General features: G+C 35.9%; 2 protein-coding genes and 1 long non-coding RNA gene across 4 annotated transcripts; all 3 read right to left on the bottom strand.

The window, feature by feature from the left end:
• Nucleotides 1-2,898: 2,898 nt before the first annotated feature.
• LOC103428207 (ethylene-responsive transcription factor 3-like) lies at nt 2,899-3,811 on the bottom strand. Its single transcript, NM_001328890.1, has one exon. It carries the CDS (start codon nt 3,670-3,672, stop codon nt 2,980-2,982), a length of 693 nt encoding a protein of 230 aa, NP_001315819.1. The 5' UTR covers nt 3,673-3,811; the 3' UTR covers nt 2,899-2,979.
• A 2,287-nt stretch (nt 3,812-6,098) lies between these two features.
• LOC108173074 (uncharacterized) lies at nt 6,099-6,908 on the bottom strand. The gene is made up of 2 exons (XR_001789682.3): nt 6,677-6,908; nt 6,099-6,319 (listed from the first exon to the last, which is right to left on the bottom strand). It is a non-coding gene; the product is annotated as an uncharacterized lncRNA (long non-coding RNA).
• A 4,066-nt stretch (nt 6,909-10,974) lies between these two features.
• On the bottom strand, nt 10,975-13,343 carry LOC103428230 (glucan endo-1,3-beta-glucosidase 14). 2 transcript variants are annotated; one of them, XM_070818418.1, is made up of 4 exons: nt 12,978-13,343; nt 11,432-12,724; nt 11,151-11,211; nt 10,975-11,110 (listed from the first exon to the last, which is right to left on the bottom strand). In XM_070818418.1, the coding sequence occupies exons 1-3, from the start codon at nt 13,045-13,047 to the stop codon at nt 11,177-11,179; spliced, it is 1,398 nt and encodes a 465-aa protein (XP_070674519.1). In that variant the 5' UTR covers nt 13,048-13,343; the 3' UTR covers nt 10,975-11,110; nt 11,151-11,176. The 2 variants fall into 2 exon arrangements, with proteins under 2 accessions (XP_070674519.1, XP_028955953.2); XM_029100120.2 differs by having other exon boundaries at nt 10,975-11,211.
• Nucleotides 13,344-14,932: the final 1,589 nt, after the last annotated feature.

The raw sequence follows: 14,932 nt of genomic DNA on the forward strand, positions 1-14,932 counted from the left end.
ATGCTTGTCCCCCATGTTTTCATTATGTTTCAATACTTCATAATAGATATGTCATTCTATTTTATAGTTTAGGATGAAGTTATATATATTCAAGTACAAGCAGACATTTATTTATACGAAATATAATAGATTTACTTAAATCCGTCTAGTCCGCTTAGGAGCCCGTCTAGGCCCTGCTTAACCGCCTAAGCGCTAGGCTCCAGCCCGCCACCCGACTAGAACCTAGCGTTTTTTAAAACCTTGCTCCTAAGTTGTTCAACTGTCTCTAAGGTTTGCCTATAAGGTTGGTCCGGTGTCGGAAAGGAAAAAAAGAAAGAGCTATAACTATTGTATGGATTGAGTAAATATTGTCAGGTGAATTTCCCTTGCATTGAAGATCAATGTGAACCCTTTCTACTTTCCTTTTCTTTATAGGTCAATAAACCGTTTTAACCATCAGCCCCAAAACCAAAAGAAAAAACTCGTTCAACTAGCATAAGTTTGATAGCTCAATTCGTTAAAAGTATTTACATCATGTACTCGACATCTCGAATTCAGTTCTTCTTTTATCGACATTACTCGCATAAAAAGTAACAAAATGAAAAGAGAAGAAAAATGAATAAGAAAACCCGACAACGGGAGGCCCAAAGTTAACGCATATCCCGGAAAAAACAATGTCTGCTACTGCTTGTATTGTATTGTTAATTGCCTGTTGCACTACCCACGAAATCTACGTTACCCAGGCTAGCTGGCCTTGGCCTTGTGCCTACCTCCAATGCAAAATTAAGTTGAATTTCAAAATATCACATGCAAAATTAAGTTGAATTTCAAAATATCACACCATTAACTTGAGAGATTTTTTTTATATTACAAGCGGTACATTGTACATCATATCTCACAATACAAGTATAAAGTGAAGAGAGATATTTTTCAGCATTCATTTACTTTTATTATAACATGTAGTTTATTGCTATTTTTTTTCTTTTTGAGTACAATAATATATTTTACACTAAGGAGAGAGGGAGTTTGGTTAAGCCACACAATAGACAAACCTAGTTTGATATTGAATTTACCATTTACGAGATTTAAACTTAAAACATCTCACTTATAAGTAGAGATGAATACTACTGGATCTTAGTTTATTGCGATTTAACCTGAAAAATATCTCCATTCACTCATATTTGAAAGTGCAGGAGCAGGGAGATGCCATCTCTCCATAAGCTGAAGCAAAAGTATCACAATCCCCCCCCCTCTCCAGCAACACACCCCACAACAATTAATATTCAAAGAGAATAAAAATGGAAGTGACCATGGCCCCACCATTACTATTTGTACATGTAAAATTCTAAGTCCAAGTTCAAAGGTATTTGAATTTCAAGTCCAAGTTCAAAGATATTGGCCTCCACTAGTTTTGAGTGAGTGAATGGCATGTATTGTGCATGAAATTGTTGACCCCTTTTCCATGCCTTCCCCTATTACTAAGCAACATCCTAAATTGCACTTATAATTCTTCAAGTTTACTCAAGTTTGTAATATCATCCTTTCCTTCTACTTTACTCATTTTGTACCATTCATCCATCCTTGTAGTTTCTTTGTTGTACTATTGTGTTTGTAGTTTCATTATGTTAGCACTGTCAATCCAATCTGCCAAATGACGTAAAATTTCTTCTAACTTGAATTGATTAAATGTTAAGATTAAAATTAGATGGAAAAATCAACTTAATTGACGAATTGACCTAAAATGAAAACAAATCAAACAACAACAGTGAAAATGAAAACGAAGAACAATTATAATAACAAAACTAAAAAGGGTGTTGATATTGCCGCTCTACAAAAATCATTTTACACCACTCATATTTTTGTGAGAGAATGTGCAGAATAACTTTTTTGAAGTGCCAATACATTACTCAAAGTGAAAATTTTAGGTGAACTATGTAGATTATTAGTGCAATTTGGCACTAAGTTAAAGCCATTACATTAGTAATGAGTTTTAGTTTACCCTCCAAGACATGTCAACATGAAGATGCATTCAACACAAGCTGAAAGTGAGCATCAAATTTTCACATTTATCGCATAACGAAAAACAACAACGACCAAACATTATCTACCTGAGTGGAGTCGGTTTTATCTCACTGAGTGAGATCGGATTTATCCTGCTAAGTGAGGTACAAAGAATTGATCACATAACACAGCCAAGGATTAATTGGAAAAACAAGTTAGGTCAATGATTTATTTTACTCCATTATTGTAAAATCCCACATCGTCCATGGAAGTGAATCTAGTAAGCCTTATATGTATATTCTCATCTCTACCTAGCACGAGGCCTTTTAGAAACTCACTGGGTTCGGGTTCCGTAGGAACTCCAAAGTTAAGTGGGACCAGAGCATAAGTTCTCGTGTGAGTTCCTAAAAACAAAATCGTGAGAGAGTGGTTAGAGCTCAATGCGGACAATATCATTCTACAACGTAGTCGGGCCTAGGTTGTGACAATTATAAACAAACCAGAGAAGTGATGAGCAAATGAGGTTTGTTTGCAAATGCACCATCTAAACAAATTGATGCATACCAAAATTAGCAAAGATTGTTTGTTTTCTCTTTGCATTCCCCAAATCTGTCCATGCAAATTGTTTGTTTTCTCTTTGCATTCCCCAAATCTGTCCATGCAAATTGAAATTGAATCCCTTTCAAAATTTAGGCGAGAATAATAAACCCAGATCTAACACTCACCTCAACGCGTTCCTCTCTCCTCGAAAATCCTAAAAATTAAAAATCCATATTAAGGTTGCAGATTTCTACAAATCCTATCAAATTTGACACTTTAATAAGTCTTTTAAAATCCTCTTAAATCCTTGAGTTAAGGGAGCAATTCTCATCAAACACCATGCTTGTAATCATACAACAAAAAAAGAGAAAATTTATATTTTTAAAAGTGAAAAGAAAATTGAATGATTGATCATCATGCTCATCAAACGATCAACAGCATAATAATAACAACAAACAATCAAAGGCATAGAGCCGTACATCGAAGATCATGACCGTCCACCCCACCGCCCAAATCCCCATCCACATCCAACGGTGGGAAATTAAGATCGAAGGGCAGCGGGGCCTTGCGAAACGACGACGACGCAACGAAATCCCCGTCGTCCTCAACCACCGATGACGACGAGTCGCAGTCGCTGTGGCAGTCCTCGGGAACCACCGGCGGGGTCCTCGGCTGTCGTTTAGGCCGCGACAACTCGGCAGCCATCGTCGTAAATTGAGGCGGCGGCCGGGGCCCACTGAACGACTCCACGGTGGAGCTCAGGCTGCTGGATGCGGGTCTCTGAGGATCTACAACAGGATTGTCCTGAAACCCGTAACCCGACCCGAAAAGCTTTGCCTCGATAGCTGGGTCGGTAGGGTTATTGTAAAGGGGCGGGTAAGCACATGAGATCGGGAAGTTAGTCTTGGCCTTGGGGCCGCGGAGGATCCGAGCGGCGGCATCGTAAGCTCGGGCGGCGTCTTCGGCCGAGTCGAAGGTGCCGAGCCAAACCCGGGTCTTCTTCCACGGGTCCCGGATCTCGGCTGCAAACCGACCCCACGGTCTTCTCCGCACCCCTCGGTACCGGACCTCTTTGCCAATACTGCGTCTGGATCCGGTGGGTTCGGCCGGCGGCGCTGCGGCTCTCGTGGCTGCTCCTCTGCCCCTCCTCATGGCCAAGAATCGGGCTTTTTAGAGTCTGATGGTCATAGAAACAATTGGGTGTCGGAGAGATATTGATTGGGGATATTGAAATTTGGGTTTTAGTGAGGAGAGAGAGAGAGGATATGGGGGTAGGTTTTCTTTGAGGGATGGGTGGGAGAAGTACTGGAGGGCACCAGCACCACCTTCTCTTCTACACAAAAAATATGTTAAATAATAATGATATTTGTGATTTTTTATTTTTTTGGGGTTATTTAATAGCCCTCTTTAGACAATCGGAAGTAGATTGTCTGCCCTTCTTTTATAATCTATTTCTCATCTTTTTGTATTCGTGTGTTCATCACATCAATATTTTATATTGATTTTTTTTAAAGAAATAATAAAACAAAAAGCAATAAAGATATAAAATGTTGATATAACTTAACCGTGATCGCACAAATAAAATAAGATGAGAAGGGTACCATAACAGGATAGCAGACAATCTGCCTCCTAGACAATCACCAATAAAAAAAAGGGAACTTTAACGAAAAGCTCCCGGTACTGTTCACTTTAACGAAAAACCACATTTTTACACTAAAAAGTCAATCCTGATACTATTCACTTTACCCTTTATTTTGTCCTTATCATTAAAACTCAAAGTTTCCAAACTCTTTTCATTAGTTTTCCTTAAAAAAAAAGGCCAGCTTCAAAACTGTATTGAGTGATAGCCCTCATTGACGATAGTGCCCTTCACTTAAATACCACTCCTAACAATTACAACAATACTTGGCTACTCTTAATCAAAATTCTTTGTGTTCAAATTATAGAGTTTTATGTTTATGATCATAACTTTTTATATTATGAGTCACTTTGTAAAGATCATTTATGCAAAAAATAAATTAAAAATAAGGTCTTTTGGTCAATTTATTGTAGCAAATACATAGACGGTACACAATGACTAAACGACCTTAGTTTTTAATTGTTTTTTTTTTGCAGAGATGATCTTTATAGAATGATTTATAATATAAACTATTATAATTATAAACATAAAGATCTATAATTCGACAAAGAACAATTTTAAATAGGAACTCATACTCATCATTTGAGTAGCTAAGTATTGTTATCGACAACTTACCCAATGCTTATCAATGATGATTATTTTGGTTTAGCATTTTTGTATTGGCTTATGATGGTTAGCATGCATAGATATCTTTTGTAGGTCATGGATGATGAATTTCCACTATATTTACTCAATTCGGTGATAAGTTTGTTGTTTGAATTGGGAATATATTGTATTTACAAAATATGTTATCACTTCGAACCCAGAGATTATGAAAGTATATTTTTATTTATATTGAGACCAACTCAATGGTTGAGTTAAAATTCAAAATTTAAGTTTTAAACTCATCTAAAAATTCTTTAATCATTGGGCTAAAAAAAAGATTTTGGGTTAAAACTTCTTTCTAGGCCAATTTAGCTTAAAAATGAGCTAAGGTTAGTGGTTACGACCCAACGTTGAGACCCAGTTGCTAACGCTGTCAACCACTTGCAGAAAGACTAATGATTATTTTTTTTAACGACCGACGTGGTCAGACCTTAGGTTCAACCAACGGTCCAGATTCAGTTTAAAAAAATCAAATTTATAAATACATTAAATCCAACAGTTGAAATCGAATATAATCAAATCTATATAAAAAAAAGATCTAACAACACAAATTAAATCCAACGGCGAATGCATTTAAAAAATTATTGAAATCAAAATTCACTCAAAAACTCTATAAGTACCTATGTATTTGTCCAAGCATTCACACAAAAAATCTAATTGTGCACTCCAAACTTCTATGTTTGGAAAAAAAAAAAAAAAAACTCTTATAAGAATGTGATGAAATTAGGGTTCTACCATAAAAGCAATTGGCCTTATAGGGAGTAGTCCAAGATCATATAAGCACATAACAAACATTGTCCCTCACCGATGTGGGACAACTCTCAACACATCCCCGCAAGTGTGGCGGATTTTCAAGCCTACACGTGGACAACAACTGGGTGACATGAAGCACGTGTGGCCGTTTGACTTCACACGAGGACAACCCACTCTAATACCATAATGAAATTGAGATTCCACCATAAAACCAATTAGCCTTATAGGGAGTAGTCTAAGATCATATAAGCACATAGCAAATCTTGTCCCTCACCGATGCGAGACAACTCTCAACAGAATGCACAACAGATTTTTGAAGTGTCATAGTTCCCATTATTTAAAAAAAATTGTATTAATGAGGAGCTGAAAACGAAACTATCATGTTCAGTGGTATAATATAGATAATCTCGACAAAATGATTTGGAGGGAATATGTACCTGATGTCGATGGAGTATGCAAATGACATAGGTGGAATATGAACGTAATAATGACAAAAGATGAAGATAGTATCGACATAATATGTATACACACTGTCCACAGCTGGTGCAAAATATGATTATTCGATTGAGCACTGGATTATACAACTTTCATTTCATCACAGTTGCAACTAATAACGTTTTAAGTTCACTATACTTTAAATTGAGCAACTGAAAAATAGAAGCGAAAAATGAAGGCGGCGTTTAAAGCTTCAATGACTTCTTGAAGCTTTTCAATTAACCTTCGTGCAAAGGCGCAGATGCAGGGTGCAGTGTTGTAGGTTTGCTGAGAAAAGTAGTTTAAGTTGTCAAGTATTAGCTCACAAGAAATGCTAAGTGGACTTTCTCAAAAGGAATTCTTTGTGGACTCTCAACCACATAAGTTTAACGTTAATTTTAGTTTTAACTTTATAAAACATTGTGTCAAAAACATGAGGTGACAGATAATTCATAATTTTTTTTTTTTTGGGTCAAGGAAGATTTTATTAACACCAAAGATACATATTACAAACAAAAGGACCACAAACAGAGAAACATAAACAAGCAAAAAAAAGGATCAACCAAACAATCCAACAAGAGCTCAACCAAACAGCTAAAGCCCAACGACATAAAAACACAAAATCGGGAAGTCCACTATACTCACCTCCATCGGAATAGTACATCTTGATCTGCACCAATTCACCCTATCACCGAGCATCGCCTCACCAAACTCATCATCCAAACTCGAACAGCTTCTCCGAGTAGGAAAGAGAAGTGGTAAGGGGAAGCTAGAAAGATAAGAAGAGAAGGACATATCAAGAATCAAGATGTAGAGGAGGGGGAATACACAGTAGAAAAGGGGAAAACTCTTACAGAAAGAAGGGAAAAACTCTCACGGTAGAGAGAAGGTCTTTCACGGAATGAGAGAAGTTAAAAAAAAAAGGGAGTTTTAATGAAACACTCCCAGTACTATTCACTTTTAACGAAATTGACATTTTTACTCTAAAAAGTCACTCCTGGTACTATTCACTTACAACACATTTTTGTCATTTTGATTAAAACTTAAAGTTTTTAAACCATTTTCATTAGTTTTCCTTAAAAAAAAATTCACTTTTGAGAGAATCCCCTTAAAATTTCTCTTTCCTTCTCATCAATTAATCCATTGAGTGAAGACTAAAATAATAGGGATATAAACTGATAAGGCTCATTTTGGTTACTATGTAGAAGGCTTAGCTTAATAGGCTAATAGCTTTGCACAAAAGAGCACAAGTACAAATTAGATAAGAGATATTTTGGATGCAGTCCCTAATCCTTAACATTATTTTATTAAAACCTTAATAGTATTCAAAGTTTGATCAAGGTTCCTTGACTTTGTACACCTCATTATATTACTATTAATATTTATATTTTTATAGTTTTGATATTAATTATTTGATATTTTATAAGATTTATAATCCTATAAATTTAAAATACCTCATTATAATACTATTGGAAACAGTTACAATAAAATAATTCAAACATTTTGAATGAATAAATGGATAAAAACTATGTAAAAATTAGAAATAATAAATGGCAAATGAATGTATCCATAGTGTTAAAAAAAAATTTGAACATTTTACAAAAAAATTGGTACATTTCATATATAACAAAGTGGTACATTTTTTAAAATATTGAAACTTTATAAATTAGGGTACATATAAAAGATTAAAAATTATGAATACAAATGAATTTTTAAAAATATAGACGCTAAAAGAAATTAATACATGGGTACAAAATAAAACTAAAAATAAAATACTACAAATTTAAAAAAAAATGTTGCAAATTAAAAGTGGATACAAACTAAAAATATAAATATATGATACAAAGTTTAGGCAGAAAACATAAATATACCATATATAATTTTTCTATCATTGATTAATTATATAATGTCACGTGAGGGTATACACATGGGTACAAACACAAATAAAACTTTAAAAAATATGGGCACAAAAAGAAACTAATATATGGGTACAAATCAAAATGAAAAGAAAATTGGTACAAATTAAAAAATATTTACAAATTAAAAATAGGTACAAACTAAAAATAAAAATATATGATAAAAAATTTAGCCATAAATATAAATATACTAATTGTAACATTTTTAACATTAAAGGAATATATTTAAAAATAAAAATATTTTATTATTCAAATCATTAATGATGTTATTAATACCCAAGGACCTTGTTCAAAAATTGAAAATGAATAGGATTTTAATCAATTGATTAACAAAAATAAGGATGTGAACCTAATTTTCCCATTAGATAATTTAGTAAAAAGAAAACTAAAGAAAATGGTTTGAAAACTTTGAGTTTTAATCAAAATGACAAAAAAAATGTTGTAAGTAAATAGTACCAAGAGTGACTTTTTAGAGTAAAAATGTTATTTTCGTTAAAATGAACAGTATTGAAAATGTTTCATTAAAACTTCCCATTGGAAAAAGGCTTTGTTTTATGGAGGTGGATTGTCTGCCCTCCCATTTCCATACTCTTCTCATCCCCTTCTGTTTGTGTGGTCATGGTTAAGCCACGTCAACATTTTATATTCCTATTACTTTTTGTTTTATTATTTCTATAAAAAATTAATATAAAATGTTGACGTGGCTTAACCGTGATCACATATCACAGGAGGGCATAGAGAGAGTATAAAAATAGGAGGGTAGACAATCCACCTCTTTTTTTATTGGTAGCTTTGTATTAAGGCTCCTAAACCCAATTTCTCTAATTTTAAATTGCATTTTATTGTGTTGAATTTAATTGTTTTGGGGTTCTGGGTTCTATGGCTGAGATGAAATTGGCCTTATGTGGTCCAAATATTAAGCTTTTCGGTTGTTTTTTTTCGTTGGTTTCTTTGGTTCTTCCTTTCTCGGTTTCTCAACCTTTCTCTAGCCCCCACAAACCGACCCGGACTCTATTGCTCTGCCCCTTCCCTTATCATTCTTGTTCCCCCAAATGTTCTTTTCAAATTTCGTATATGTTCTTTTCAAATTTCGTATATTATGAATTTCTTTTCAAAAATGCTTTTTTCAGCTTTTCCACTGCATTCAAATCTAATTAGCATGTCATATTTAGTACTATAGTTAAGTTGTAATTCTCTTAATTATAAATGAACGTTAGTATTACTGTTTAGTGTTTTTCTTCTTTAATTTTCAGTGCCAATTTAGTACAAGTTTGTTTGAAATTACCAAATGACCCTTGTTCTTTTGACTTTTATAATGTGTTCAAGCCTAAATATACTTTGTTATTTAGCATTACGGTTCAATAATAATTATCTTTATTTATAGGTTAAAAATGTCATAAGTTCGAGTTCACTACTCCTACATCATTTTATTAAAGGAAATTATGAATGTTCAGGCTCGTGGAATAAGGACCTTAAAATAAATAATTATCCTATGAGAATACAAAAATACATTTCTTTTTTTCTTGGTTGTTATTTTATCATATGATTTTCTTTATTTGTTGGTGAGTTATATTCACTGCTTTGTGTTGGGAATTTGGTTTGGGTGCAGTGCAGGCAAGGAGGCAATGATTAAAAGGGTGGAATAGTAATTTGCAGTAACTTTATTTATTTTGTTTTAATTTTGTTGGTACAAACTACAAAGAAGTTATCTTTCAAATTCAGATCTCACAAACATTTTCTTTGGATATTAACTTGCGTATAACCTCAATCTTATACAAAACATATTTAATACATTTTTCCTAATACAAAAATACATTTTGGTACAAGGCATTTGTCAGCGTTGCAAATCGAAAAAAAAAAAAAAAAGTGTTCAATCCTTAATATAATATGATGGGTTTAGAGTTCAACGTTTAAGATTTGGATATTAATGATTGTACATTTGTTATGATACTGTGAATTCGAGAATCATTCAATCTCATTCTCGTTAATGGTAATGGAACCTTGACGTTTGATTTGTTGTGGATTATGACTACTTAATGATTGCCACGACTTTGTTTTCAATGTCAGAGAGGTTCCTTTCTTGGTTGTAATCGTTGAATGACAAGTTCAGGTCATGCATACCCAAAACGCAATATATGCTTGGTTGTTCAGCCACATATTGACATACCCACAGTCAATTAAGACTCCCAAAGAACGTAATTAGGCCCTAGATTTTCAGCATGCTCCCCACATAAGTTGTGTCGATTAACACGACTTTTTATTGCTTAACCCAAAAACCACTAACTTTTTGTGTCGTGCCTAATTTTACCATGTCTAATTGCAACCCTCGCCCACTAAATTGCCAGGTGTTTTCTTTTCATATAGAACCAAAAATTGGGTTTGGAATCCTAAAAGCATCATAGTTGCCATTCTCGTTAAAAACGAATTTGAACCACATTATTACTATCACATTATAACCCACTTCCCTTTATTTAGTGTAGATAATATCGTTTGTTTTAAAAAAATAAAAAATAAAAGAACAAAAAACTAGACATGCTTCAATCCCACAATACTTGCCGGAATCCTAATTGGGATCGATCACATTTAATTGCAGAAGAGAGAGGACAACGTTTTGGGTTTGCAAGATCAACCCAGGTTTGCCTGATCTTGAACAAAAACCGAGCCCATTGAGACCAATCTGTATGCAGCCTAATTGGGGCTTTGGAAATTGATAAAATTTACGAAGACGATTCATAAACTCCTAAAGCTATACAAAGGCTTAATGAAAATATTACGAGAAAATGCACAAATAGATCTCTGTCGATAAATATGTCGCACCTGAGGAACTTAAACTTATGCATAATAATCTAATTTTTTTATTATTTTACTTTTACATAAGTAATAAGACTATTATGTTATATATTTTTTAATTTTGAGCAGAAGCTTTGTAGCCTACCATAAGATAATTGACATTGACAAAAACAAAAGGCATTGGAAATGCAGATTGGAGACGTAATACATTGAGAAATATGTCAAACCAAACACAACTAATCGAAATTACTATATTCATTAAATAATGGTGATAACAATAAATAAATAAATGCAAATACAAATCTAATAAAATAGGTGCTTACTGCTCTATAATCCATGAATGTAGCTCTTAAATATAAGATAAGTCCCAACTAACATCAGACTCCTATCAGAATAATTAACTCACGAAACTAAACAACTCTCATCTTAATTTCTTCCTTTAGTAACCTGTCGGAAACTCGCATGTCCCATACTCTGTCAACAAAACAAAAAAAAAAAAATTAGTGTGCTTAGTATAGAGGCATTCTAACGTTAAATTGCGTGTTAGATTATTACTCGTAAAACAAAATCCATCACCCTATTGAGTAACAATTGATCAATTTTAGTATAGGCCATTAATTTGGTATGCTAAAAAAATTAAATTAATTAAATCATGAAATTTAGAGATGAAATAATAAAGGAGAGTGTTACGTACTTGGAGGTTGAGCGACAACGTAGGCAGCACCGCCGAAATTGCACGTGCCAGTCCCGCGCGCTCTCTTCTGATAAAAACTGTTGAACGCATACGAAGCGTGCGCCTCAAGCGTGTTAGGAGTGAAACACGTGGACCCCTCCTGAATCGGACGACAGTCAGCTCCTCCCTCCCCGCACGCATAATCCAGTGCGGCCTGAAGCTTCTCCTCCCCTGCCTTCGCATTCGCCACGCACCACGTGCTCCCGGCGGAGGGCGACGCAGTCGGGACCTGAACCTTACTCTCATTGGCTGGCGATGACTGGTCCCCACTCAGACCCGCCGCCGTAAGCGCTATGTCGTAAACCTTCTTCTCGTCCGGATAAAACAGTCCGTAGTTCCTCTCCGATGTGGGCCCGGGCTTCTGATCCTCGTTAAACAGGGCGAATAGATAGACGTTGAGTGGGTCCTTTGGCTTCAAGGGGGTCCCACCTCCCGTCAAAATTCTCTTCACCAAGTTTCCGTTATACGCCGCCGCATTGGCTTGCCCTGAGCCAATCTCGTTCTCGTCACCTTTGGAGGGCCATCCGGTCTCAGTCACCACCACCTTTACGTCGCCGTGTCCCACGGCCGACATGGCGGCGAGAACGGCGTCGATTTGGGCCTCTAGCAAACTGTAGTATTTCAGCCCGTTGCCCGAGTCTGGATTTCCCGGGTTGGTCCGGAATAGAGCATAGTCAAGAGAAATCTTGTCGGAGGTGGACTCGTACGCGAAAAAGGGGTAGGCGTTTATCATCAAATACGACGACGTCTGGGTTAAAAATTCCAAAAACGGTTTGATGACGGGTTCGATTAAGTCGGGGTTGAAGGCCCCGGCGGAAGGCGGGTACGAGGAATTGAGGGCGCTGAGGGCGATTGGGGAAGAGAGTTTGATGGAGCTGAGGTTGTACTTGACTAGGGAAGATTGGATGTTTTTCATGGCAGGGACGAGGAATTGGGTGGTGTTGTTTGGGTCGACAAAGACCTCGTTGCCGACGGCGATGGCTTCGATTTGGGTTTTGGGGTGGTAGTGGGAGATGTTGGATTGGACCCATTTGTCGGCGAACGAGGGGTCGCTTGCGGCGGAAGAGAGGAGCTCGTTGGGGAGGGCGACGACGACGCTAATGCCGGAGTTAGCGAGGGCCGTGAGGACGGTGGCGTCGGTGTCGTAGAGCTTCACCTTGTTGATGCCTTGGGATTTGAGGAGTGCCACCACTTTTTCGGGCGGTGGTAAGTTGTCTGCTATCCTGCCGTAGTTTATTCCAACAGTACCTGTTTCTGCAAATAAAAAACAAAAACAAACCCATTAAATTTAGTGAGTTTCATTTTACATCAAGGTAATTAATTAGCAGAAAATGTACAAAAATTGTTCTATGACATGCAACAGACTAATGAATAGTTGAACGTAGGGTCAAAAAAATTAATAAACAAGCATATATAACATACAAAGATTTCGATATATATACTATAAAGCAGTGCATGCTAGAAAATCTCAACAAACTTATATGTATATATGAAAAATATTACGTACCAGCGGAAGCTGCAAAGGCGAAGATTGGGAGGAGGAGAGAGAGGAAGAGAGGGAATGTGAAGGTGGCCATGCCGATGCTCTGGTTTCTGAGAGAAGCAGAGCACGAAATGATTAGGGTTGATGGGAGTTTTTGTTAAGGAGTATTTTAGGGTTTATTTATAGACAGAAATATTACAAGGTGGTGGAGTGGAGATATTGAGATTGAGGGAGGGAGGGAGTGGGATTAGTGGGAAAAGAGAGGGAAGGAGGTGGGATTGAGTTTGTAGGACCCACGTGAGAGAGAGGCCTCTGCCAATAGCAAATGGCTATTTCCGCTCCCACATTTCGCAACGGGCGGAAGCACATATCAACACGACCGTTGTTTGTTGCATACTGTTGGTGTTGGGTGTCTAGTTTTTTGAATAAATTCTAGTATGGTCTCCTACCCCATCTGATCAGGGCTTATCTTTGTGTTGACCGTACACGTGGCACTTGATTGAATCAGACGGATGGAGTATGTGGTTTTTCGTTGAGGGGTTGTGCGTTTGGTGGCCGACTTGTCCGCGTCACTATGGGTCAGATCCATTGCTTGCCTGCTGCATGGAGCTTGCACGGATATTGCAATTATGATGTTTTAGGGGAAAATGAGTGTTGTTTCAATTATGTCCCAAATGTGAACGTTGGTTTGTCTTCTATGCCTCGTTTTCTTTGCTTTCTCCGAAGCATTAAGGTCTTGCGAAAGTCGTACCGATACTATTTGACTCGTGTTAAAACGTAATGTATCTCGTGGGTCAATAACACTTAGCAGTATAATTGCTTAACACGAGATTTTAGGAATTTTAGAATTTGTAAATATTTCACCCTCGTTTAACAAAATATTATTTGATCCGTATTTGGTATTTTAAAACTCGTAAATATCTTACTCATTTAACAAAAATAATTATTCGAAGTCAGCCATATGGATGGAATTCTATGTTAATATATACCTTTATTTTATCGTCAATCAATGAATCATCATCATGAAACATAATATTTCGGGGTCAATGCCGTACAACATTTTGTTAAGAAAAGAATTTAAGAAGATTTCGTATGATTCTTTCTAATGTGGTACTCCAACTATATGTATTATGTTATAACATATATTGTTCAGATTGTTGACCTAATTAATTATTGATTATCAAATGTGCTCGATCATAAACCACATTCATATGTATTACAAGAGAATTAAAAATGAGTTATTTATTCATTTTGCAAGATACAAAGGAAAAGAGAAACAAAAATAGATAAACTCAACGGACTAGGATCATCTCTAAATCCATTCTATTAAGATCTTTTAGATTCTTTATTCATCTTTGTTCAACCGAAAATCAAACGGTCAAGAATTATTTTCCTGTTCACCTTCATCTTCTCTTGTTCATTTTCCTTCCAGCTTCAACTTCTCCTGTTTATCACCTTTCATCTTCTTACATTTTAACCTTCTTTTGTTCATTTTCTTCCCTCTTCTTCCCTTTTATTCATCTCTCTCTCTCTCTCTCTCTCTCTCTCTCTCTCTCTCTCTCTCTCTCTAGCTCCATAATTGAAGGATCCGAATGGAAGAAATTCAAAGAGAATCTTAGTCCAAACGAAAGAGGCTAGATTGTCATGTCAATTGTCCAAAACAACTAAAAGTATATAATTACGTCCAAAAAAAAATCAGAGTATATAATTGTTGTTATAAATAGGCAAAAGTTAGAGAAATAACATTTGCTAAAGATAGGAGCGAAGTGGGTGCAAAATATCACGCTATAACTTTAGTAGCTATAATACAAAGGATGGCAGAAGAGAGGGAGGGAGATATATTGATATTATTTATTTGATTCTTTCTTTCGCAGTGTGTGTTTTGATAACACACGAATCACTCTATTTATAGAGCTACTCGCATGAGGACATCCAAAAATGATATGATGGCTACTTTTGACAATATTACATAACAACAA

The sequence above is a fragment of the Malus domestica genome, chromosome 03, assembly GCF_042453785.1.
Source record: "Malus domestica chromosome 03, GDT2T_hap1".
In the NCBI taxonomy this organism is placed as follows: domain Eukaryota; kingdom Viridiplantae; phylum Streptophyta; class Magnoliopsida; order Rosales; family Rosaceae; genus Malus; species Malus domestica.